The sequence below is a fragment of the Mus caroli genome, unplaced genomic scaffold (genome assembly GCF_978045245.1).
Source record: "Mus caroli unplaced genomic scaffold, Mus_caroli_1 scaffold_31, whole genome shotgun sequence".
Lineage (NCBI taxonomy): Eukaryota > Metazoa > Chordata > Mammalia > Rodentia > Muridae > Mus > Mus caroli.
Window position 1 is genome coordinate 213,836 of NW_028227286.1, and position 24,827 is coordinate 238,662.

At 37.2% G+C, this 24,827-nt stretch overlaps 1 protein-coding gene across 1 annotated transcript; it reads right to left on the bottom strand.

Annotated features, from left to right (window-relative positions):
- Positions 1-2,750: 2,750 nt before the first annotated feature.
- LOC146999979 (synaptonemal complex protein 3-like) lies at positions 2,751-24,827 on the bottom strand. Its single transcript, XM_085834382.1, has 5 exons — positions 24,779-24,827; positions 23,149-23,283; positions 14,227-14,296; positions 13,649-13,683; positions 2,751-2,872 (listed from the first exon to the last, which is right to left on the bottom strand). Exons 2-5 carry the CDS (start codon positions 23,255-23,257, stop codon positions 2,751-2,753), a joined length of 336 nt encoding a protein of 111 aa, XP_085690508.1. The 5' UTR covers positions 23,258-23,283; positions 24,779-24,827.

Below are 24,827 nucleotides of genomic sequence, written 5' to 3' on the forward strand. Positions count from 1 at the left end.
AAAAATATGTCTGAGGACAAATTTTAGTTCCTGATTGGTTTTCTCTAGGTTCCAATCTCAAGTAACACAGGGAAGTAGTATCATAAAGTTCTCTTTGTATTCTTTATGTTGGCACACAACCATGGTAATTTTCATTTAAAAAAAAAATATTAAGACAAGCCCTTTACACCTTTTCTCCTTGGGATACTACATACCTATTTTGTCCTTTATTCACTGTGATCAGTTTTGTACCTCACATTTCCACTCAAATCATCTTTATTAAGTAAATTGACCTCTAATTTGTTAAGTTTATCTTTAAAAAAAATGCACCTGCATACATATGTAGACAAAGGGTTAATATTGGGTGTCTTCTTTGATTGCACGCTACTCTTTTGGAGACAGAATCTCACTGAACCTAGAATTCATCCATTACACTACACCTGGTTGCTACGAAGATCTAGGATTCTTCTTATCTCTGAATTAAATCTGAGTATGGTCTTTGTAAAATGCTCACCAACACACCAACTTTTATTTTGTTGTTGTTGTGTTGGTGGTGGCTTTTTTAAGTTTTGCTAGTTGGTTGTTGTTTTTGGTGATGGTGGTGGTGGTGGTGGTGGTGGTGGTGGTGGTGGTGGTGTTGTTGTTGGTGGTGGTGGTGTGTGCATGCATGCTGATCAGGGAATATAAGCTCGGGTCTCCATGCCTACACAGGAGAAAGATTACCAACTAAACCATCTTCCAGGCCTGAAAATCAATCTTATTTGGCCCATTTGCAGAATATGACACAGTTAGTGATCTTTTCTTCCTCAAAATTTTCCTTCACTCACGGTAGTTTTCTTTCTACCAATTGTTCTCTTCCATTAATGGCTCCCACTCACCAGCTGCCTCATGCAGAGTTACAAATATTGATGTACTCTGAGGGGCTGTCTTTAGACTCCTCATTTACATGGATGATCACTCATCCTTGAAATTTCATCCCGAGTTCAATGTTTAAAAATTGCCTTCAATTGGAGTAATTATTTATTTATTTATTTACTTACTTACTTACTTATTCATTCATTCATTCATTCATTTATTTATTTATTTATTTATTTATTTATTTATTTATTTATTTATTTATTTATTTATTTATTTTGTCTTTAGTTCCCATCACTTTCCTGGACTGACTCATAATGGTACCTTCATCAATTCCTTCGGAGGCAAGAATTGTTTTACTGTTCTTTTCCAATTGAATACTTTCCAAACTATTAACCAATCAAGTAAAAAATAAAATTAGTTAATAAGATCATCGTTGTCTCAGATCTTACTTGGAAACCATATGATGACTGCAGTGATTGGTACAGTAATGGAGAGATGATATAAAATGTTTTGGTGATATTCTTCCAAAGGAATATTCTGCCAGTACTGTTGAGAAAGGTTGTTTCCATCCACTGTTGTTACTAAATTTGTACTAAGTTTAAGATTGTAAGAACGTATTTGCCAATTTGAGTTGGTTTTCTAATATTAACAACAGATTCCAGATGACAACAGTAAATAAGCTTTCTCTCTCCTTTCAGCTCTGGTGTATTGTGCTTCATTTTTTTGACACTGGTAATCCTCTCTTCATCTTTCTGCAAATGTCTGCCTCTTGAAAATTTATGATCTGGTCTACCATAAAACGCCTAGTGTTTTTCATTGATATAGTATGTGATCAGTGGTTTACATCTCAGTAGGACTACAACAGAGCCAAGGATAGATAGATAGTGAAACTTAATTTAGTTTCATGTGCCCAAATCAAGGCTTGTTTCTCCATTCCTACTTGATACTTAGTTATACTAGGTTAAATATAAAGTTAGTTATGGTACCAACCGTTGATTTTCTTTTTCTTCATTGAATTTCTATACATCCATATCAGACTTCTGAAATGTAGTTATATACTGATCACATAATTTTTTATTGATGTTCTTCCTGTAAAGCACAGTAATGAAAGCAGTCAAATTTCATACCAATATGAAAAAGAACACTCAAAACAAATTAAATTGATCATTTCATATTATAAAGAGAAAAATAGCAGTATAAAATTATCTAATGGGAAATCATTATAGATTTTTTCCCATAACATATTATGAGAGAAGTATTCTTTTATATTTTAGCTTTTCAAAATTCAATTAGTTTGTGTGTGTATATATAAATATAAATATATATAAATAAAAATAAATATAAATTTAAAAATATGAATATGAATACGAATATAACTATAAATATAACTATGAATATAATGATAAATAAAAATGAATATAAATATAAATAATATGTATATATGAGAAATAATTATATTTCACAGTGTTTTTTCATTATTTCCTACCAAATATAAGGTCTAATTTATTTTTCATATATTGCCTCAGTTAAGACTTAGTGTAAAACATAAGTCAATTAAAATATAAAAAATGCCCACATATGTAACTGTAGTTGTTGTTTTTCCATATTGTTAAGCATAATAATCCATAAATTACATTTCTAAGACAATGTGCAGGACTTCTGTATTTCCACAATGAATGTAAATTAAATTTAAAATCTCATTAACAGTTACTTAAAGAAGAAAATAAAATTTTCACAGATTTCTAAGAATTTGATTTAGTTTCCTTGAAGGCATTAAGTTATAGGGTTAACTGTTTAGACAAAATCAAAGCCACATATTTTTACTAAAGGATCAGATGTGATATAATTTTTTAAACTTCAGCCATATATAATTTTTCAAATGATACACATGTGGTCCTACAAATCTAACAACTCTACCTCTTTCGATTTTTCTTTTTGCAAAGCCTTTCTAATTTCTGATTGCTGCCATTGAAAGAATCTTTCATATACATTTTCATCCATTTTTTCTTTATGTGAAGCTTCTTATAAATGTCACCTATATTAAAAATTAAGGGTCATTTTGAAGAAACTTTAGGTGATTCCTAGTATTCATAAAAATAGATATAGATAATAGATAAAATCAATTCAATAATGCCAAGAAAACTTAAAATTAAATGAAATATATCACCAACATGCTTCATACTTTAGAATACTTTAGGGTTTTGTATGTTCAGATGAAGGATGTTCAACCAGTAAAGTCTACAGAAATGTTCCACAACACAGAAAGAAAAAACAACAACAACAACAACAACAACAACAACAAAACACTCCATGTATTTTAGACAAAAAATATCTAATTTTATCTGAATTTTAATTTCTGTAAGTAAAATAATTTTAAGCTTCAAGAACAGTTTCCAAAGAACAAATGCACGAAACAAAGGATCAAATGTGGACTTTAATTCTTCATAGGGAAACACTTTTAATACAGGCTAATTCTTTTCTAAATCTACAAAAGATGATGCAACTGAAAGAACAAACTTGACTGTGGAACTGTTAGACACATTATTTAAAATATTCAATTTTAAATAAGATGGCAGCCAGGCATATTGATTCCATTTTAATCCTAGTACTCTGGAGGCAAAAGCTGGCAGATCTTTGTGAGTTCCAGGTTAACCTGGTCGACATAGTGAGTTCCAGGACAGCCTGAGCTACAAAATGAGACCCTGTCACAATCAAACCTGAGTTTGAATCCTAGCACCTACATGATGTGCACAAATATCTCCAACCAGTTCCAGAGGATGTGATGCCATGTTCTAAATTCTGCATGCACCATAAAAACCAATGAGAGTATTGGAAAGATAATTCAGCAGTTAAGAACACTGGATCCCTTCCAGAGATCTGAGATTGGATTCCCTGCACCCACAAGGTGGCTCACAGCATATAACTTCAGATGCAGGGGATTCAATGGTTTCATCAAGACTCAACAGGTACCAGACACACATGTTGTACACATACACACTTGAAAGCAAAACAACCATACCTATAAAATAAACTGTAAAAAAAAGTAATAAGGGTTACTTTAAAGAATTCAGTTTTCCACTGTGCCATATAAAGAAAGAAGCACAGAGGCGTCCTAGAAAAGGAACTGACTAAATATAAATTAAAACTGGGTCAATGAAAATATGTTTCATGTACAGAATTTTGTATACATATCACTTAGGTTTAAGTACATGGAACTGTAAAAGTGTTTACATCAATTTTTTCCTCTTAAAATCCCTTCAAAGAAGTTATGAAGATGCCTCAATACTTGAGGGCCTACTGTGAAAAGAGGAAGTTCACAAATTAGAATCTAGTACCCATCTACAAAACCAACCATGGATGGTTGTTTCTACAAGAACAGCACTGTGGTTGACAGAGTGAGAATTGCTAGGTCTTGCTGGATGCTTGTCTACCTGCATGTTTGGTGAAAGACCTGTGTTAAGGAAATAAGATGAAAAGTAATAGAGCACCACCCAACATCCTCCTCTGCCCTCCACATGTGTATATATGTACCACAGACAAAAACATACAAAACATAAAAATTAAGTTTCATTAATGTCACACCAAAGCACCATTTTCATTTTCTGTATCACAGGAAAAAAATATTCCACGATGCTAAATCAAAAATATTTGCAAGAGTCTGTGTCATGAGTAGACCTTGGGATCTGACTCTGCACCTAATCCCACAAGAGCCAGAGGAAACTCAACTTCCTCTACCACTAGCAGGATCATAGGAAAGGCCCCCACATCAGGAGTAACTGAGTCCCAAAAGATCTAGGGACAGAGGAAATCCTGCCTGGCCAGTGGCCTGGATTTCTTCCTGACTGAACCTGTACATAGGGCATACCTGAGGTCCTGGCTCAGAAACCACTCTTAAGACATCCAGAGGGAGTCCCACTCCAAGGTACTCTGAAGTGCCCAAGATCACATGATCACAAAGGAAGCTTGACTCTCAAGAGATGTGAAAACACACCCAGGAACACTGGAGTTCTGACAGAAGATCACAGCTGAGGACTCAGCATCTTTTGCAGCACCCTGTGTAACTAGGACCACCACAAGATCCAGGGCAACAAAAACAACCTCCCAAGCAGAGGCACAGGTTCCTTGTGGCTTGCATCTCTGTCCAGAGAAAACCTCGGGATCTGGCACCCCACCAAACCTTGCAACACACAGAGAAAGCTTAACTCCCAGGAGCTCTGACACAGCAGGATCTCAGGAGATTTTTCACACCAGGATTTCAGGATTCAAGAGGCAACTTGAGGCCAGCACCTGGGCACTTAGGCATGGAATCTGCAGACACCACCAAGGTCCCCACAGGACTCTCCACAGAATCTTAGAACCTCTGGTGAATTGAACACAACTTCTGCTCCAATCCAATCTCGAAGGACCTGAGACAGCATTAAGGAGGGAAGCAGAAAACCCGGCCTGACCAGAGTCACAAATCCCTTCCAGTTGGCACTAGCACTGGGGCAACATGGGCTCGTAATCTACGGACACCCCCAAGGTCCCCAGAGAAATTTCCATGGGATCTTAGGGCCTCTGGTGAGTGGAACACAACTTCTGCTAGGAGGCAGATTTGAACACCACATATCTGGGCACCTTCCCTGCAAGAGGAGAGCTTGGCTGCAGAGAGTACTTTGACGACTAAAACTCAGGAGAGAGCTAGACACCCAGGTTTTCTGATAGAGGCTAACATAATAACCTGAGGAACAAGCTCTAACCAGAGACAGCTATAACAACTCACTCCAGAGATTACCAGATGGAAAAAGGCAAACATAAGAATTTTTTAACAGAAACCAAGACCACTCACCATCATCAGCACGCAGTACTCCCACCCCACCCAATCCTGGGCACCCCAACAAACCCAAAAAGATAGACCGGGATTTAAAAGCATATCTCATGATGATGGTAGAGGACATCAAGAAGGACTTTAATAACTCACTTAAAGATATATAGAAGAACACTGCTAAACAGGTTGAAGACCAAAAAAAAAAAAAAATCCCTTAAAAAATTGCAGGAAAACACGACCAAACAGGTGATGGAATAAATAACATCTTCCAAGACCTTAAAAGAGAAGTAGACACAATTAAAAAAAAAAAACCCAAAATAAAGGCAACGCTGAAGATAGAAACCCTAGGAAAGAAATCTGGAACCATATACTCGAGCATCAGCAACGTAATACAAGAGATGGAAGAGAGAATCTCAGGTGCAGAAGATTCCATAGTGAACATTGGCACAACAATCAAAGAAAATACAAAATGCAAAAAGATCCTAACTCAAAACATCCCGGAAATCCAGGACACAATGAGAAGACAAAAACTATGGATAATAGGAGTAGATGAGAATGAAGATTTTCAACTTAAAGGGCCAGTAAATATCTTCAACAAAATTATAGAAGAAAACTTACCAAACCTAAAGAAAGACATGCACATGAACATACAAGATGCCTACAGAACTACAAATAGACTGGACCAGAAAAGAAATTCCTCTTGACACATAATAATCAAAACAAAAAATAAAGAGAGAATATTAAAAGCAGTAAGGGAAAAAGGTCAAGTAACATATAAAGGCAGGCCTATCAGAAAAACACCAGACTTTTCACCAGAGACTATGAAAGCCAGACGATCCTGGACAGATGTTATACAGACACTAAGAGAACACAAATGCCAGCCTAGGATACTATAACCAGCCAAACACTCAATTACCATCGATGGAGAAACCAAAGTATTCCATGACAAAACTAAATTCACACATTATCTTTCCACCAGTCCAGCCTTTCAAAGGATAATAACAGGAAAAAACAAAACTAACAAACAAACAAAACAAAACAAAACAAAACAATACAAGAACAGAAACCACACCCTAGAAAAAGCAACAAAAGTAATTCTTCAACTAACCAAAAAGAAGGTAGACACAAGAACAGAATGCCAACTCTAACAACAAAAATAATAGGAAGCAACAATTACTTTTCCTTAATGTCTCTTAATATCACTGGACCCAATTTCCCAATAAAGAGACATAGAATAACAGAATGGCTATAAGCACAGGACACAATATTTTGCTGTTTAGAGGAAACCCATCTCAGGGAAAAAGACAAGCACTACCTCAGAGTGAAAGTCTGGAAAACAATTTTCCAAGCAAATGGTCTGAAGAAACAAGTCGGAGTAACCATTCTAATATTGAATAAAATCAACTTCCAACCCAAAGTTATCATAAATGACAAGGTGGGACACCTCATACTCATCAAAGGTAAAATTCTCCTAGAGGAACCCTCAATTCTGAATATCTATGCTCAAATACAAGGGCAGTTAAATTCATTAAATAAACTTTAGTAAAGCTCAAAGCACACATTGCATAGTGTGAGACTTCAACACACTTTAATCAATAGACAGATTGTGGAAACAGAAACTAAACAGGGACACAATGAAACTTACAGAAGCTATGAAACAAATAAACTTAACAGATATCTACAGAAGATTGTATCCTAAAACAGAAGGATATACCTTCTTCTCAGCACCTCATGGTATCTTCTCCAAATCTGACCATATGATTTGTCACAAAACAGTATTCAACAGATACAAAAATATTGCAATTGCTCCATTGCATTCTATCAGACCATCATGGACTATGGATGATCTTAAATAACAACATTAATAATGGAAAGCCAACATTCATGTGGAAACTGAACAACATTCTTCTCAATGATACCTTGGTCAAGGAAGGAATAGAGAAAGAAATACAAGACTTTTTAGAGTTTAATGAAAATGAAGCCACAACATACCCAAACTTCTGGGACACAATGAAAGCATATCAAAGAGGAAACTCATAGCTCTGAGTGCCTCAAAAAGAAACTAGAGAGGGCACACACTAGTAGTTTACAACACACCTAAAATTTCCTGGACAAAAGGAAGCAAAGTCACCCAAGAGGAGTAGAACGCAGGAAATAATTGAACTCAGGGGTGAAATCAACCAAGTGAAAACAAGAAATATTCAAAGAATCAATCAAACGAGGATCTGGTTCTTTGAGAAAATCAACAAGATAGATAAACACTTAGCCAGACTCACTAGAGGGGACATGGACAGCATCCTAATTAACAAAATCAGAAATGAAAAGGGAGACATAACAACAGATCCTTAAGAAATCCAAAACTCCATCAGATCCTTCTACAAAAGGTTATACTCTGGAAAACATGGACAAAATGGACAAATTTCAAGACAGATAGCAGGTACCAAAGTTAAACCAGAACCAAGTTAATGATCTAAACAATCCCATATCCCCTAAAGGAATAGAAGCAGTCATTATTAGCCTCCCAACCAAAAATAGCCCAGGACCAGATGGGTTTTGTGGAGAGTTCTATCAGACCTTTAAAGACGATCTAATTCCAGTTCTTCACTAACAATTCCACAAAATAGAAGCAGAATGTACTCTACCCAACTCAATCTGTGAAGCCACAATTACTTTGATACCTAAACCACAGAAAGATCTAACAAAGATGGATTACTTAAGACCAATTTCTCTTATGAATATCGATGCAAAAATATTCAATAAAATTCTTGCTAACTGATTCCAAGAACACATTAAAAATAATCATCCATCATGACCAAGTAGGTTTAATTTCAGGGATGCAGGGATGGTTTAATATATGTGAATCCATCAATGTAATCCATTATATAATCAAACTCAAAACAAAAACCACATGATCATCTGCTTAGATGCGGAGAAAGCATTGAAAAAAATCCAACACCGATTCATGTTAATAGTCTTGGAAAGATTAGGAATTCAAGGCCCAAACCGAAACATGATAAAAGCAATCTACAGAAAACCAGTAGCCAACGTCAAAATAAATGGTGAAAAGCTGGAAGCAAACCCACTAAAATCAGAGACTAGACAAGGCTGCCCACTTTCTTCCCTCCTATTCAATATTGTACTTGACATCTTAGCCAGAGCAGTTCGACAACAAAAGGAAATCAAGGGGACACAAATTGGCAAGGAAGAAGTCAAAATATCTATTTTTGAAGAGGATATGATGGTATATATAAGTGACCCTAAAAATTATACCAGACAACTCCTAAACATGATAAACAGCTTCGGTGAAGTAGCTGGATATAAAATTAACTCAAACAAGTCAATGGCCTTTCTCTACACAAAGAATAAACAGGCTGAGAAAGGAATTAGGTAACAACACCCTTCTCAATAGTCACAAATAATAAAAAATACCTTGGCGTGACTCTAACTTCTGGGATAAAATTAAATGGAGAGAAACTTGATGCAATCCCACTAAAATAAGACAAGACAGGACTAGACAAGGATTCTCAGTCTCTCCCTACTTGTTCACTATAGTACTAGAAATTCTACCCAGAGCAAATAGACAACAAGAGAGGTCAAAGGAATAAAAAATTGGAAAGGAAGAAGTCAAAATATCACTATTAGCAGATGATAAAATAGTATATTTAAGTGACCCCAAAAATTCCACCAGAGAAACTGTAAAACTTAAAAACAACTTCATCAAAGTGGCTAGATATACAATTAACTGAAACAAATCAGTAGCTTTCCTCTACTCAAAGGATAAACAGGCTGAAAAGAAATTATGGAAACAACACCCTTCAAAAGTCACAAATTATAATACCTTGGTGTGACTCAAACCAAGCAAGTGAAAGATCTCCATGACAAGAACTTCAATTTTCTGAAGAAAGAAATTACAAATCTCAGAAGATGGAAAGATCTCCCATGCATCATAGATTGGTGACCCGATTAATTTAGTAAAAGTGGATTTCTTGCCAAAAGCAATCTACAGATTCCATGCACTCTCCATCAAAATTCAAATTCAATTCTTCATAGCGATAGAAACAGCAATATGCAAAATCATTTGGAATATCAAATCCCCAGAATATCGAAAAACAATTCTCAAAAATAAAAGAACTTCAGGGGGAATCATCCGTGACCTCAATCTGTATTATACAAAAATAGTGATTAAAAAAAAAAGTGTATGGTAATGGTACAGAGACAATGGCTTTATGAAATTCACAGGAAAATGGGTGGATCTAAATTATATCATCTTATATGAGGTAACAAAACCCCAAAGTAAAAAACATGGTATGCACTCACTGATAATTGGGTATTAGCCTAAAAGCTCAGAATACCCAAAATGTAATTCACAGTCCACATGAAGCTCAAGTAGAAGGAAGACAAAAGTGAGGGTGTTTCGGGCCTTAGAATGGGGAATAAAATACTACTGGGAGGAAATATTGAGACAAAGTTCAGGGCACAGACTGAAGGAATGACCACACAGAATCTGCACAACCTGTGGAACCATCTCATATACAGACCCAGTACAGACACCAGACCCATTCACCATTGTAGATACCAACAAGTACTTGCTGACAGTAGCCTAATAAGGCTGTCTCCTGAGAGGCTCTGCCAGAGCTTGGTAGGAACAGAGACTGAATCTCACAGCCAGCAATCAGACTGATCATGGGGTTCCCAGTGGAGGAGTTAGAGGAAGGACTGAAGGAGCTGAAGGGGTTTGCAACCTTATAGGAAGAATATCAATATGAACCAAACAAACCATCCAGGGTCTGCCCAACATATGGATCCATCCCATACACAGACAGCAGACACATTCACTCTTGTCGATACCATGTGCTTGCTGACAGGAGCTGAATATGACTGTCTTCTAAGAGGCAGTGCCAGAGCTTGACAAGAACAGAGGGTGATGGTCACAGCCTGATCATGGGGTCTCCAGTGGAGGGAATGAGGAAGGACTGAAGGAGCTGAAGGGGTTTGCCACCTTACAGGAAGAACATCAATATGAAATAAGTAACCCCCCAGAGCACCCAGGGACTAAGCCACCAATCAAAGAGGGGGACCCATGATTCCAGCTACATATATATTAGAGAATGGTATTGTCAGACATCGGTGAGAGAAGAGGTCCTTGGTCCTGTGATCCTGAGAAGGCTGTATGCCCCAGTGCAGGCAACTGCCACAGTAGAAATGTGGGAGTGGTTGGGAGAACATGCTCATAGAAGCACAGGAATAGAATGGAATAGAAACTTTCTGGGGTGAAATCAGGAAAAGGCTAATATTTGAAATGTAAATAAACACACACACACACAATGATGGCTTTAACTGTGACTTCAAGTAGGTTTATATGTAATCTCAGGATGATATAAATTTTGGTACCATTCCTGCTAAGTTTTTGATAAATTAGAGTAAATGTCTCTGCATCTCAGTCTCCAAATGAAATCATGGTTGCTTTTATCACAACTAAGCTACTCAATCTTTTTCATCACAATACAAACCTAAAGCAGATCTAAAATATAACGTTCTTCCTGGTTAGACAAATATTTTACTGCTACAGCAAGAAGTACTGGTTTCAAACTTCAACAATGAAAAAAAAAGGATAAAAAAATTAAATATAAAAAAATAAAATATACATGTTTCCTCAGGTCCAGGTACATTTGTAAGGATGAGGACTTTAGGTTCAAGGCCAGTCCAAGCTGCAATTGAGGATTCAGACAATCCTGAGATATAGAGTTACAGCTTACTTCCCTAAACCAAAACAACATATAAAGAAAGACTGCCTGGCCTAAATTATGTCTGAAGTCCCAGTACTTCTGAGGCTGAGAGCAGCCTCTGTATTTTGAGGCAGTTTGGAGACTATATATAAAAATTTCAGCAATCTGGCATTTTAACAACAGGTAGAAGAAAATGAAGACTGGTCTTTAGTTTATTTATAATGAATTCCTGTTGGGCAGCACCAGCAAAAAGAAGGTTTTAGTCTGTTGATGCCACTAACTGACATCCAGTTTACTCACACCTTACTTCTCCAAGCCCCAAGAAGACTTTCATGGTCTGCAATACCCTGGCATTCCTGCTTTCTGCTAGGAGCTATTCTGTGCAAACTCCTGCCCTTAGTGACGTTCTCTGTTTTTCTCAGCAGATGCGGATGGGAAAGTCAATTTTGAACTTGGAAGCAGTAACTTCCTGATTCCAGCGAGAGTCACCTCCTCTCCTTACTCCTGAAGTAACATGTCCATCCTTCCACCTTCATCCCAACACAGACCTCCAGCTCAAACAGGATTAACCATGTTTCAACAGACAATTGACTACCTCCACTGCGTCTTCTCCCTACCATGCTTCCTCAAGCACATTTCTTCCTCAAGAACTGGGCTTCATGACCACTACAAAGCATACTGGGTAACAGGGTTTGGATAGCAGGAAAGCAATCTCAGCAAAGCCCCTTGCTGATTGGCCATGTTTTCACATGTCTACTAAGGGCGAGTTAGGCTCTATCACTCATCTGTCATCCAAGCAGCAAAAGGGAGGTAGTATTTTAGCTGCTACTAATACCCAGAGGCTTTCCATTTTCCAAGTTTGCAATACTAACTTGAAAGTTAAAATAAATGAACCCCTCAAAAATCTCTCCTACTTTTTTTTTCAGATGAAGGTCCTCTTGATTGTAATTTAAATTGTTTTATTTTTTATGTAATGTGTTTTTGCGTGTTTGTATTTATACAACCTGCATGTATGTTGTTCATAGAAACTAGAAGAGAATTCCAAAACCCCTGGATATAGAATTAAAAATGGTTGTGAGCCATTATGTGGGTTCTAGGAACTAAAACTTGGTTCTGTCCAAGAACAACAAGTGCGCTTAATTTCTAAGCCATCTTTCCATCCCTGTCCTTTGCATGTTTTAAGGTGTGCTGGATCATGTCTCTCGATAGATGTTCATTTTTACTATACAGGAGAGATCAAAAAATTATGACACTTTCTTAATATTATCTATTTCAAGATAGAGAAAAAAAAACACCATAATTTTACTGGATTGTGTAAATCTTAAAAAGAGTTTCGGCAAAAAAATGATGTATATATATTTCAGTATGAGTGTACAAAAGAAAGCCACAAATAGACATCTACTGCATTCTAATCATATTCCAACTTACTTTTATTTTATTTTTTTATTCAAGACAGGGTTTCTCTGTATAGCCTTGGTTGTCCTGGAATTCATCCTTTATACCAAGCTGGCGTCAAACTCAGAAATCTCCCTGCCTCTGCCTTCCAATTGCTGGAATTAAGGCATGTGACATCACTAGCTGACCAAACTTAAAACTTGAGACATAGTCTCTCAGAATCTGCAGCTCACAAATGCCACTAGCCTTGCTAGCCAGCAATGTGTCTCCACCTACTCAACACTGGTTTGCAGCCTGCATTTTTTTAAGTGGATTCTATGTCCCCACCTTAACTCCATATACTTTCAAGGCAAGCACTTTACTAAAACAGCTTGTAGCCACTCTCTTCTTTTTTTTTTCCTCTCTCTCTCTAATCATGCCTAAGTTTAGGCTCCTAAAATGTTTAATGCTGGTTTTGGTCGTTTCCTTACAACAACAAATTAGGTTTCTTGCTCACTTTACAATCTGAAGTTGATTTGGAAAACTGCACAAACTAACATTTCATTTGAGAGGCTTATTGCACAGTTTTGTTTGTTTGGTAGTTTTTTTGTTAATTTGGTGGGTTGGTTGGGTTTTGTTTTGTTTTTGTTTTTTTCTTTTTTTTTTTGTTTTGCCCACTGAAGATGAAACTCATAACTTTTACATGGTATTTTACCACTGAGCGACATCTTCAGCTAATCATTCATTCTGAATGTTGGTTGAGAAGTCATCTCATATGGGTTTTAAAGAGAACTACAATTACTGTGAAATCTAAAATTATCCCCTATGGTATAGGGGTTATAGAGATCTGATTCCCTCTTCTGACCTCTTCAAAAACCAGGCAAAAACCTCCAAAAACACATACCTCCAGATTTATCCAACATACTGTCTAGTTCACCTCTGTTAAGAAAGGAATATAAAATTAATGTAAGAAATATCGTGAACTGGTAGGACATTTTTCTTCCCCACAGAAAACTTTAAACAGAACCTTCCTTTTAATTATTTATAATAAATATATGTTTGGTTCGGAACAAATGACATATACATATAAAATACATGGTGGACTACCAAAGTGAACTTGTATGATTTACTTTTTACAATTCATACATTTACACCCCACAGTAGTTTATTCATACCTCTCCGACTCTTGCTGAGACCCTTCTTCTTCCCCGATGGCCCCCCTCTTATTCTTTTGATGTTTTTCCTTTTCTTTTTGTGTATATCTGGGAAGATCTCATGCAGGTGGTCCTATTGTATGAGTTGCTATGTGTTTGTGATCACAATGTCTCAAGAACCTCAATCTGGGCTTGAACACAACATATAGCAGTGTCTGACTTTGAATTGTTCATCTTCCTGAATCTACTTCTCCAGTGAAGGGATCACAAACACTACTTATGAAGTACTCTATTGAACTCTATTGAAATACTCTATTGAAAAATTTACCCCATATCTCCATCCTTTTTTACGTGAGTCGATATATTCTCATCTTTGTCAAATGTTGGGCTCTTCTTTACTGTATTGACAAGAGAAAATAGAAACATTTGAATAGATGCTATATAAGTAATAGTTAATAAAGTACTAACGATTTGAATTTCTCTCAAGAAACTGCCCATGTGAGTTTTTGAAAGAGATTTTAGAAAGGAAATAATTACATCGATGAAATCCAGGACACAAAGAGATGACGAAACTTAAGGATAATAGGTATCGATCAAAAGTAATTTTTCCAAACTATAGGGACAGTGAGTATATTCATCAAAATTATAGAAGAAAATTTCCCTAACCTAAAAAAAGTGTTTCCCGTGAATATACAAGAAGCATACAAAACTCCAAATAGTTTAGACCAGAAGAGAAATTCCTGCCATCATATAATAATCCAAATATCAAATGCAAAAAAAAAAAAAAAAAAAAAAGGAAAAAGAACAGAAAGAAAGAATATTAAAAGCAATATGGGAAAATTCAAGAAACTTATAAAGGAAGACTTATCAGAACTATACCTAACTTAACCTCAGAGACTATGAAAGCCATAAGATCCTGGGCATATATCATACAGAAATGCCAGCCAAGGCTATAATACACAGTAAAAAATATCTTAGGTTGAGAAAAGAAGGTATTCCATGAAAAAACAATATTTACACAATATTTTTGAACAAACCCAATCCTCCAAGGGATAATAAAGGGAAAACTCCAATATAAGGAGGGAAATTACACTCTCGAAAAAGCAAGATATTTAACTTGAAGCAAACATAAAAGAAGATAGCTACATGAAAAAATTCCACCAAAATATCAGGAAGCAGCAAAGACTTTTCCTTAGTATCTCTTAATATGAGAGGGTCAATTCACCAATAAAAAGACATAGACTAACAGACTGGATGTGTAAGCAAGACCCATCATACCAGAAACAAACCTCAGGGAAAAAGACAGATATTACTTCAGAGTAAAAGGCTGGAAAACAATTTTCCAAGCTAATGGTCCAAAGAAACAAGCTTGAGTAGCAATTCTAATATCAAATAAATTTGACTTTCAACCCAAAGTTATCAAAAAAGACAAGGAGGGACACTTCATATTCATCAAAATTAAAATTTACCAAGATAAATTCCCAATTCTGAACATTTATACACCAAATGCAATGGCATTCACATTTCTATAAGAAACTTTAGTAGAGCTCAAATCACACATTGTACCCAAGACAATAATAGCGGAACTCCCCTCCCTCATTAATAGACAGATACTGGAATCAAAAATTAAAAAGGGACTCAGCGAACCTAAGAGAAGTTATGAAACAAATAGATTAGTTGATATCTATAGAACATTTTACCCTAAAACAAAATGATGCCCATTCTTCTCAGCACCTCATGATGCCTTCTCCATATAATCAGTCCCAAAACATGCCTTAACAGATATAAAAATGTTGTAATAATCCCATGCATCCTACCTGATCACCAAGGACTAAGGTTGATTTTCAATAATGTTATAAATAATTGAAAACACACATAAACATAGTAGGTGAACAACAATATAGTGAGTGATAACTTGGGCAAAGAGGAAATAGAAATAAATTTAAGACTTTTTAGAGTTTAATGAAAATGAATCTGCAACATACCAAAAATTATGGGACACAATGAAAGCAGTTCTAAGAAGGAAACTCATAGCTATGAATGCCTCCAAATTAAAATTGGACAGAGGATACAGGAGTAGGTTGACAACACACCTAAACATTCTGAAACAAAAGGAAGTAAATTCACTCAAGAGGAGTAGAAGGCAGGAAATAATCAATCTCAGGGTTGAAATCAACCAAATGGAAACAAAGGAATTCTACACACACACACACACACACACACACACACACACACACACACACACACACACAAAATCAAACAAATTAGGAGCTGATTCTTTGAGAAAATCAAGAAGATAGATAAAATATTAGCCAGACTAACTACAGTGCAAAGGGACAGTAACCAAATTTACAAAACCAGAATTGAAAAGGGAGCCCTAACAACAGAAACTTAGGAAATCCAGATCAGATCTTATTAAACAAGCATATATTAAAAAAAATGAAAATAAGGAAATAAGGAAAAAATGCACACTTATCTAGACAGATAATAGGTACGAAATTGAAATCAGTATCAGATAAATCCTGTAATTACTCCCATAACACCTAAAGAAATAGAAGCAGTCATTAATAGTCTCCCAACCAAAAAAAGCCCAGGATCTGATGAACCCATCAGATTTCTATCAGATCTTCATGAGACCCCGACTTAGAGCGTTTCTCCCTGGAAGGTAAAGCCCCTGGACATTCCCCAAGCTTGTTTTCCCTAATCTCTAAACATACAGCTAGAAAGAAGCTCTTTGTTCACTATAGCCTGCAAAAAGCCGTTTTTGTTTCTGGGCCTTACAGCCAGAGATGTGATAATTGTAATTTTAACAAAGACATCTGGGCAGAGAAGAACATTCCTCCCAACTCTTCCCATCTCCTCCCAACTGCACCCAGTTCCTCCCAACTCCTCCCAACTCATCCCAACTCTACCCACCTCCTCCTAGCTATCCTCCCAACTCTTCCCAATTTCTTAGCTAGCTGTTAAAAGTCCCCCACTGTCACCACTCAGATTTGAAATCCCCACCCTGTACGGTAGAAGGACTTCATCCTCAGCTAGCTGATAATAAAAGGTCTTGTCGTTTGCATCAGGTGTGATTATCTCTCGAGTTTGCAGTCCAGCTCATTCCGGCACATGAGTGGAAGCCCAACTTCGGGAGTCTTACATGTGCGTTCTCATACACCAGGAGGCCTACCCCAGTTCTCAGAGACCCCACTTGGAGGTAGGATCCTGTCTTTGCTATGTCTTTGTCTGTCGGCTGTGTTTGAATTCAGCATTATGGTTTGCAGTTGTCTGCACTCCTGAGAGCAACGACCTCCCTGTTCTGGATGGAGGGCAGGGATACTGACAGACATGTTAGTCGTAACAGCTTGCTGCACTGGGAGACGTCCCAGAAGGTCTGAGGGAGCTCCAGGGATGCATGGAGATCTCCATTCGAGGTGCCAAATGAGAGTGTGCTCACTTGGCTGTCTGTTTCTGTTACTGGGTGCCAAGTGAGCATGTGGAAGCTGTCTGTTTCTGTTTATATATATATATATATATATATAGTGTTTGTCTCCCTGTATGTGACTCTGATGATGGGACAGACTATTAGCACTCCTCTTGGACTGACTCTTGAGAATTGAACTGAAATTACTACTAGGATTCACATTCTGTTTGTAGATGTCAGAAAGAGATTTTGGAGAACTTTCTTCTCAACGAAATGGCCGGCTTTTGGTGTTAGTTGGCCAACAGAGGGCACTATTGAACTGATTGTGATTTCTGCAGTTAAAGATGTTGTTGCACAGAAGAGACTAGGGTCTCAACCAGAACAAGCACCCTACATTGACATCTCGGAAATTTCTGTGCAGGAAGCCTCCCCTGACCCCATCCTGGTTGAAGCCTTGGGTTCAGAAGAACAAGCTGGACTCCTGAGTCCTAGCTTTCCACCACTCACCAAAAACAAACAAACAAACAAAAAAAAAAAACAAAAAAAAGGACTTAAAAACAATTAAAAACTCAAAGACGCAGGCTTGGACTACAGGCTAGAAGATCAAGAACAGAAAAAAATACCTGAGATATGTGTATATACTACCCAAAGAGTGGCTAAGACCCAAGATGGTCACTGGATCCTGCCCACCAGAGAAGTGATACAATATGTAGCCAATCTACACAGGCTCCCCCACTTGGAAACTAAGAAGCTAAAGAAATTGTTAAGAGCTCAAACTACTATGTTACTAGATTGCCAGATGTTGCCTAGGAGTTTGTTAATGAATGCCAAGCCTGTGCCCTCACCAATGTCAGGCACCAGAATAATGCTCCCCAGAGGGGGGTTAAGAGGTGACGGCCTGGTACATTCTGAGAAGTAGATTTCACTGAAGTTAATTTCGCCAAGTACAGTAATAAATATCTATTACTTTTTATAGACACCTTTTTAGGCTTGGTCGAAGCCTTCCCCACTAAGAAGGAGACCGACAATGTTGTGGCAAAGAAGATATTAGAGGAAATATCTCCATCATTTGGCATCCCTAAGGTACTTTCATCAATCAAGTGCCCCTCCTTCTTTGCCCAGGTAAGCCAAGGGTTAGTCAGAAAATTGGGGATCGATTGGAAGTTACATTGTCCCTATAGACCCCCGACATCAGAACAGGTAGAGCAGATGAATAGAGAATTAAAAGAAACCTTGACTAAATCGGCTTTAGAGACATGCAGAAAAAGATTATGAAGCTCTCCTTCACTTCACCTTATTGTGAGTATGGAACACCACAGGAAAATTTAAACTTACACCCTTCCAACTCCTCAGTTGGGGACCACCTTCCTTAACAGAAGCAAGGGGAATGTTTGACCCTGATGTTCCTTTTTCTGAACCCCTGCTAGCTCGCTTAAAGACCCTAGAACTGGTCAGAAAAATGCCTTGGAATTGCTGAAAAATAAAACAAAAACAAAAAAAACAAAAAACAAACAAACAAACCAAAAAACAAACAAACAAACAAACAAAAAAACACCTACCTGCTGCTTTTGGCAAGCCCCACCACCGCTACTCCAGCATGTGCTAGGCTCCTGCACCCAGCCCACCATGGCTCACTGGCCCAGTGCTGCTCACATTCACCAGGCAGTGCACAGGAACCTCCTCCCTCCCTTGTACCATGGCAAGAGAAACTTTTGTCTCATTCAAGTGCATTTTGAGGCTCTCAAGGTTACAAATCCTAGAGCTGTGACCTCATGTTGGCTTTGTTTGGCAGCTGGGCTAGCGGTTATTTTTCCTAGTTTTAAGACTAGAACTATGTAGAAGAAGTAGTGGGGAATGTGAGACTCCAACTTAGAGTGGTTCTCCCTGGAAGGTAAAGCCCCTGGATATTCCCCAAGCTTGTTGTCCCTGATCTCTACAAATGCAGTCAGAAAGAAGCTCTTTGTTATTATAGCCTGCAAAAAGCCTTTTTGTTTCTGAGCCTTACAGCCAGAGATGTGATAACTGTAACTTTACGAAAGACATCCGGGCAGAGAACAACATTCCTCCCAACTCTTTCCAACTCCTCCCAACTCTTCTCCCAACTCCTCCCATCTGTTCCCAACTCCTCTGAACTTTCATCCCAATTCCTCAGCCAGCTGTTAAAAGCCCCCTTCTGTCACAGCTCAGGGTCAAAATCCCCTGCCCTGCACGGTGGAAGGAGTTTGTCCTCAGCTAGCTGATAATAAAACCTCTTTCTGTTTGCATCAGGTATAGTTTTCTCTTGAGTCATTGGGGTGCTGGACACCTCATTCCAGGACTTGAATGGGCTTCAGTGGAGGTCCAGTTTCGGGGGTCTTACACATGGAGAACTAATACCAATATTCTTCAAACTATTATGCAAAATCAAAAGAGAAGGAATACTATTGAGTTTATTATATGAAGCAAGATTACAATTATATTCAAATGATACAAAGACCCAATGAAGAAAGGAAACTTCAGACCATTTTCCCGTATGAATATCAAAGCAAAAATACTCAATAAAATCCTTGCAAACCAAATCAAAGAATACATCAAAACGATCATCCATCATGGTCAAGTAGGCTTCATCCCTGGGATGGTTTAATATATGGAAATCCATCAAATTAATCCACTATAGAAATAAACTCAAAGACAAAAACAACATGCTCAACTCATTAGATGCTAAGAAAGTATTTGACAAAATGCATACCCATTTATAATGAAAATCCAAGAAAGATCAGGAATGCAAGGCCCATATCTAAACATAAAAAAAAAAACAATGGACAGCAAACCAGTAGCCAGCATTAAACTAAATGGTGAGAAACTTGAAACAATCCCACTATATCAGGGACTAGACAAGTCTGCCCACTTTCTCCCTACCTATTCAATATAGTAGTTGAAGACCTATCCAGAGTAATTAGACAACAAAAGGAGAACAAATGAATAAAAATTGGATAGGAAGAAGTCAAAATATCACTATTACCAGATGATATGATAGCATGTATCAGTGACCCAAAAATTTGCCAGAGAAATCCTAAACCTGATACACAACTTCAGTGCTGTAGTTGAATATAAAATTAATGCAAAAAAGTCAATGGCCTTTTTCTACACAAAGGAAAAGCAGGATGAAAAACAAACTAAACAACAAACAAACAAACAAACAAACAAAAAAACACCCTTCACAATAGTCACAAATAATATAAAATACCTTGGTGTGAATCTAACTTATGAAGAGAAAAATACATATGGTAAAAACTTCAAATCTCTGAAGAAAGAAATCAAAAAGGATCTCAGAAAATGGAAAGATATCCCATGCACATGGATTGGAAGGATTAATAGAGTAAAAATGGCTGTCCTACCAATAGGAATCTATAGATTCAATGAAATCCCCATCAAAATAGCAACTTAATTCTTCACTGAGTTAGAAAGGGCAATTTGCAAATTCACCTGAAATTCACAAACAAACAAAAAAAAACAAACAAACAAAAACAAAAACAAAACAAGACAAAAAACAACCCTAAGATAGGAAAACTATCCCCAACAATAAAAGAACCTTTTGTGGAATAACCATGCGTGAACTCAAGCTGTACTACAGAGCAATTGTGATAAAAATGGCATGGTACAGGTATAGTGATAGACAAGTAGATAAATGAAATAGAACTGAAGACAGAGAAATAAACCCACACACATATGGACACTTGATCTTTGACAAAGGAGCTAAAACAATCCAGTGGAATGAAGACAGCATTTTCAAACAGTGGTGCTGGCTCAATCGGCAGTTAGCATGTAGAAGAAGGCATATTGATCTATTCTCATCCCTTGTACAATGCTCAAGTCTAAGTGGATTAAGGAACTGTACATAAAACCAGAGACACTGAAACTTATAGAGAAGAAAGTGGGGAAGAACATGGAACATGGGAAAAGTGGGAAAATTCTTGATGAAAAGAAAAAAAAAAAGAGCAGCAATGGCTTGTGCTGCAAGATTAAACATGGAAAAATGGAACCTCATAAAATTGCTAAGCTTCTGTAAGGTTAAGGACACTATCAATAGGACAAAACTGCATCCAACAGATTGGGAAAAAAAATCTTTACCAATTCTAAATAAGATAGGGGTCTAATATCTAATACATATAAAGAGATCAAAAATCTGGACTCCAGAAAATCAATTTTCTCTATTTTTAAAAATTGGGACAGAGCTAAACAAATAATTCCCAACTAAGGAATACCGAATGATTTAGAAGCACCTAAAAAATATTCAACATCCTTAATCATCAGGGAAATTTAAGTCAAAATAACCCAGAGATTCCACCTCACACCTGTCAGAATGGCTAAGATGTAAAATTCAGATAACAGCAGATGCTGGCGAGAATGAGTTGAAATATGAACACTCCATTGCTGGTGGATTTGCAAGCTGTTACAACCAGTTTGGAAATCAGTCTGGTGGTTCCTCAGAAAATTGGACATAATTCTACTAGAAGATCCAGCAATAGTCCTCCTGGGCATATACCCAAAAGATGTTCCATTTTGTAATAAGGACACATGCTTCACTATGTTTATAGCAGCCTTATGTATAATAACAAGAATCTGAAAAGAAATCAGGTGACTCTCTTTAGAAGAATCAATATAGAAAATATGGTACTTTTTCTATAATGAATTACTACACAGCTATTAAAAGCAATGATTTAATGAAATTCTTAGACAAATGGATGGATCTGGATGATATCTTCCTAAGTGAGATAACCCAATCACAAAAGAATACACATAATATGCAATCATTGATAAATGGATATTATCCCTGAATCCCAGAATGACCAAGGTAAAATTTGCAAAACCCATGAAACTCAAGAAAAAAGACCAAAGTGTGATTATGTTGTTCCTTCTTAGAATGGGGAACAAAATACCCATGGGAGGAGTTACAGAGACAAAGTTTGGAGCTTAGACTGAACGAATCCATACCCTGCCTCACTTGGGGATCCATCCCATAAACAGCCACCAAACCCAGATATTATTGAAGATGCACCAAGAGCTTGGGGACAGGAGACTGATATAGTTGTCTCCTGAGAGGAACTGCCAGTGCCTGACAAATAAAGAAGTGGATGTTCACTGACATCCATTGGACTGAGCACAGGATCCCCAAATATGGAGCTAGAGAAAGTACCCAAGGAGCTTAAGGAGTTTGCAGGAATTTAGGAGGAAAAAAAACATAAACTAACAAGTACCCCCACAATTCTCTGGGACTAAACCACCAATCAAAGAAAAGAAATAATGGGGCATATGGACCCAGCTGCATATGTAGCAGAGGATGGACTAGTTGGTCATCAATGGGAGGAGAGCCACTTGTTCCTATAAAGGTCCTATGCCCCAGTATTGGGAAATGCCTGGGCTAGGAATTGGGAGTGGGTGTGTTGGGGAGCAGGGGGAGAGGGGAGAGGACAGGGGATTTTTGGAAGGGAAAGTAGAAAAGGGGATAACATGTGAAATGTAAATAAAGTAAGTATATAATAGAAAAAGAAATGAAATAATTTATTTGCAGGTATTATGAAATAAATTCATGTATGGCAAACATATTATAGGAACTATGTTCAGGTTTTTTCCTGGGGCAAAATCATAGCAAGTTATTGTTTCTCAACATATTGTGACTATAGTTTCAAGAGTAGGTATATGTGCTGCTAAAACCCATGTATAAAAATAGATAAATATAGGTAAAATTAGAAATGAAGTCTATGAAAACTCTTAACAAAGATTTCTTCCATTTTAGGAGACTAGGTAAAGGAGTAATGAAATGCAGGACACAATTAATGCCCAACACGGGATATGCTATACCTTTAGTAAGAGACTCCTCTGAAACACTTATGTCATCTTCTTCATCATCACAGTCCAAAAGTAATAAGTAACCTTCCTTTGGTATCACCATCATTTTCTTAAGCGCCATTCTTCTCTTAAGAACTTAATAGTCCTCTTAGTTTAAAAAAAATAAAAATTAAAAGGAAAAAAAAGAACTTAGTTATCTGAATAAAAGGTATCATTTAAATAATTAAAATGACAAAAAATCAAATAATTATCTTAGCTCAATGAAAGGTCATTTCTTTTGTTTTTTAACATATAGTATTTTTAATCGTTTGTCTTTATCAGAGAGTTCTGTATACATATTCAATATGGTGATGCATATATATGTGTGTGTGTATATATACACAAATATACACATACACACACACATACATACACACATATACCCATACACACACGCACACACGCACACACACACACACACACACACACACACACACACACACACATATATATATACTTCCCAGGGACATTTTCTCCATGTATCCTATTTATCATGTCCCTTTCCCTCACAACTTGTTTCAAAAACTTCTTTAACTTATTTAAAAAAAAAAAAAAAAAAAACCTCCTTCAGAACCAAAGTTAACAATCTGCCATTTCTCAGTTTAAAAAAGACATAACCTGGCCACACTTCAATATGTGATTCCTCCCCTCCTTCCAGAAAACGATGAGCAAAATTTGTTCGCCTGTAATCTTTGAGGCATCTGAATTTTGGTCGTATCTCCCATACATTCTTTTTAAACGAAACATAAGCAATTCTGTTTATCAGTTTATCTCAGTGTAAAGTAAACTCATAGTTCTATCCAGAAAGATAACGAACATGGTAACTGTATGTTCATATCAAAAAGACCCAACGCTTAGTCTACAAGAAACACTCACCAGACCACCCACACATAAAGGCCTTTTATTGGAGAAAATGGGGATTTGGGGAAGCCGAGGATTTCAAACATCTGAAGATTGTAAGTTCGAGGCTAGCCCAAGACAGGGCAGCCGGAACTACAAAGATAGATCCCATCCTACAGAAATAAAATTGAGAGAAAAAGCTGAACATGGTAGTGCAAGTCTTTAATCCCAATAAATGGGCAATTGAGATGGAAGGATCCGTGGTCAGAATCCATCCCAGTTGACTTATGAATCTCTTGCAATATCTCCTCTTCTTCTTTTCATTCATTCTTCTTATACAACTCTACTGTCTGCAATGTCCATAAAGTGTATATCAAAGGAACACACCGTAGACAAGACAACGAGGAGGGAGGAATCCTCAGTGTGTTTCTAATGGATCCTGAACAGCACACAGGACAAGCGCCAAGGCTTCTCACCCATGGCTCCCTGGCCCCCGACCCCTAGTCCTGCAGCTGGCTCTCTGATCCTATCCCAAGGCCCCAAGCTTTTCTCTTCAAAGGGTTCCCAATCCTCTATGCCCCTGACCTGTTCAATTCTCTTCCATGAATACGGTCCTCCACTTTCCATTCACCCTCAGATCCCAGAGGAAATGACTATGAGGAGCCTTTTCCTCACATAATGGCCACCTGGGCCTGAGATGCCCCACCCCGTAACACCTCGATTAACTGTCCAACAACCATGATCAGAGCCAACTATCACTTACAGATCATCTAAGAGATGAACACCTTCCAACCGCACCCTTCCGTGATCAG

What these genes read in the sequence shown, in the direction of transcription:
- LOC146999979 (XM_085834382.1), bottom strand. Translation starts at nt 23,257, where the DNA reads ATGGCGCTTAAGAAAATGATGGTGATACCAAAGGAAGGTTACTTATTA. An exon ending in AGAGGAGTCTCTTACTAAAG is followed by an intron (nt 14,297 to 23,148) that starts GTATAGCATATC and finishes TTGTCAATACAG; the next exon opens with TAAAGAAGAGCCCAACATTT. An exon ending in TATGTTGGATAAATCTGGAG is followed by an intron (nt 2,873 to 13,648) that starts GTATGTGTTTTT and finishes TTTTTAATATAG; the next exon opens with GTGACATTTATAAGAAGCTT.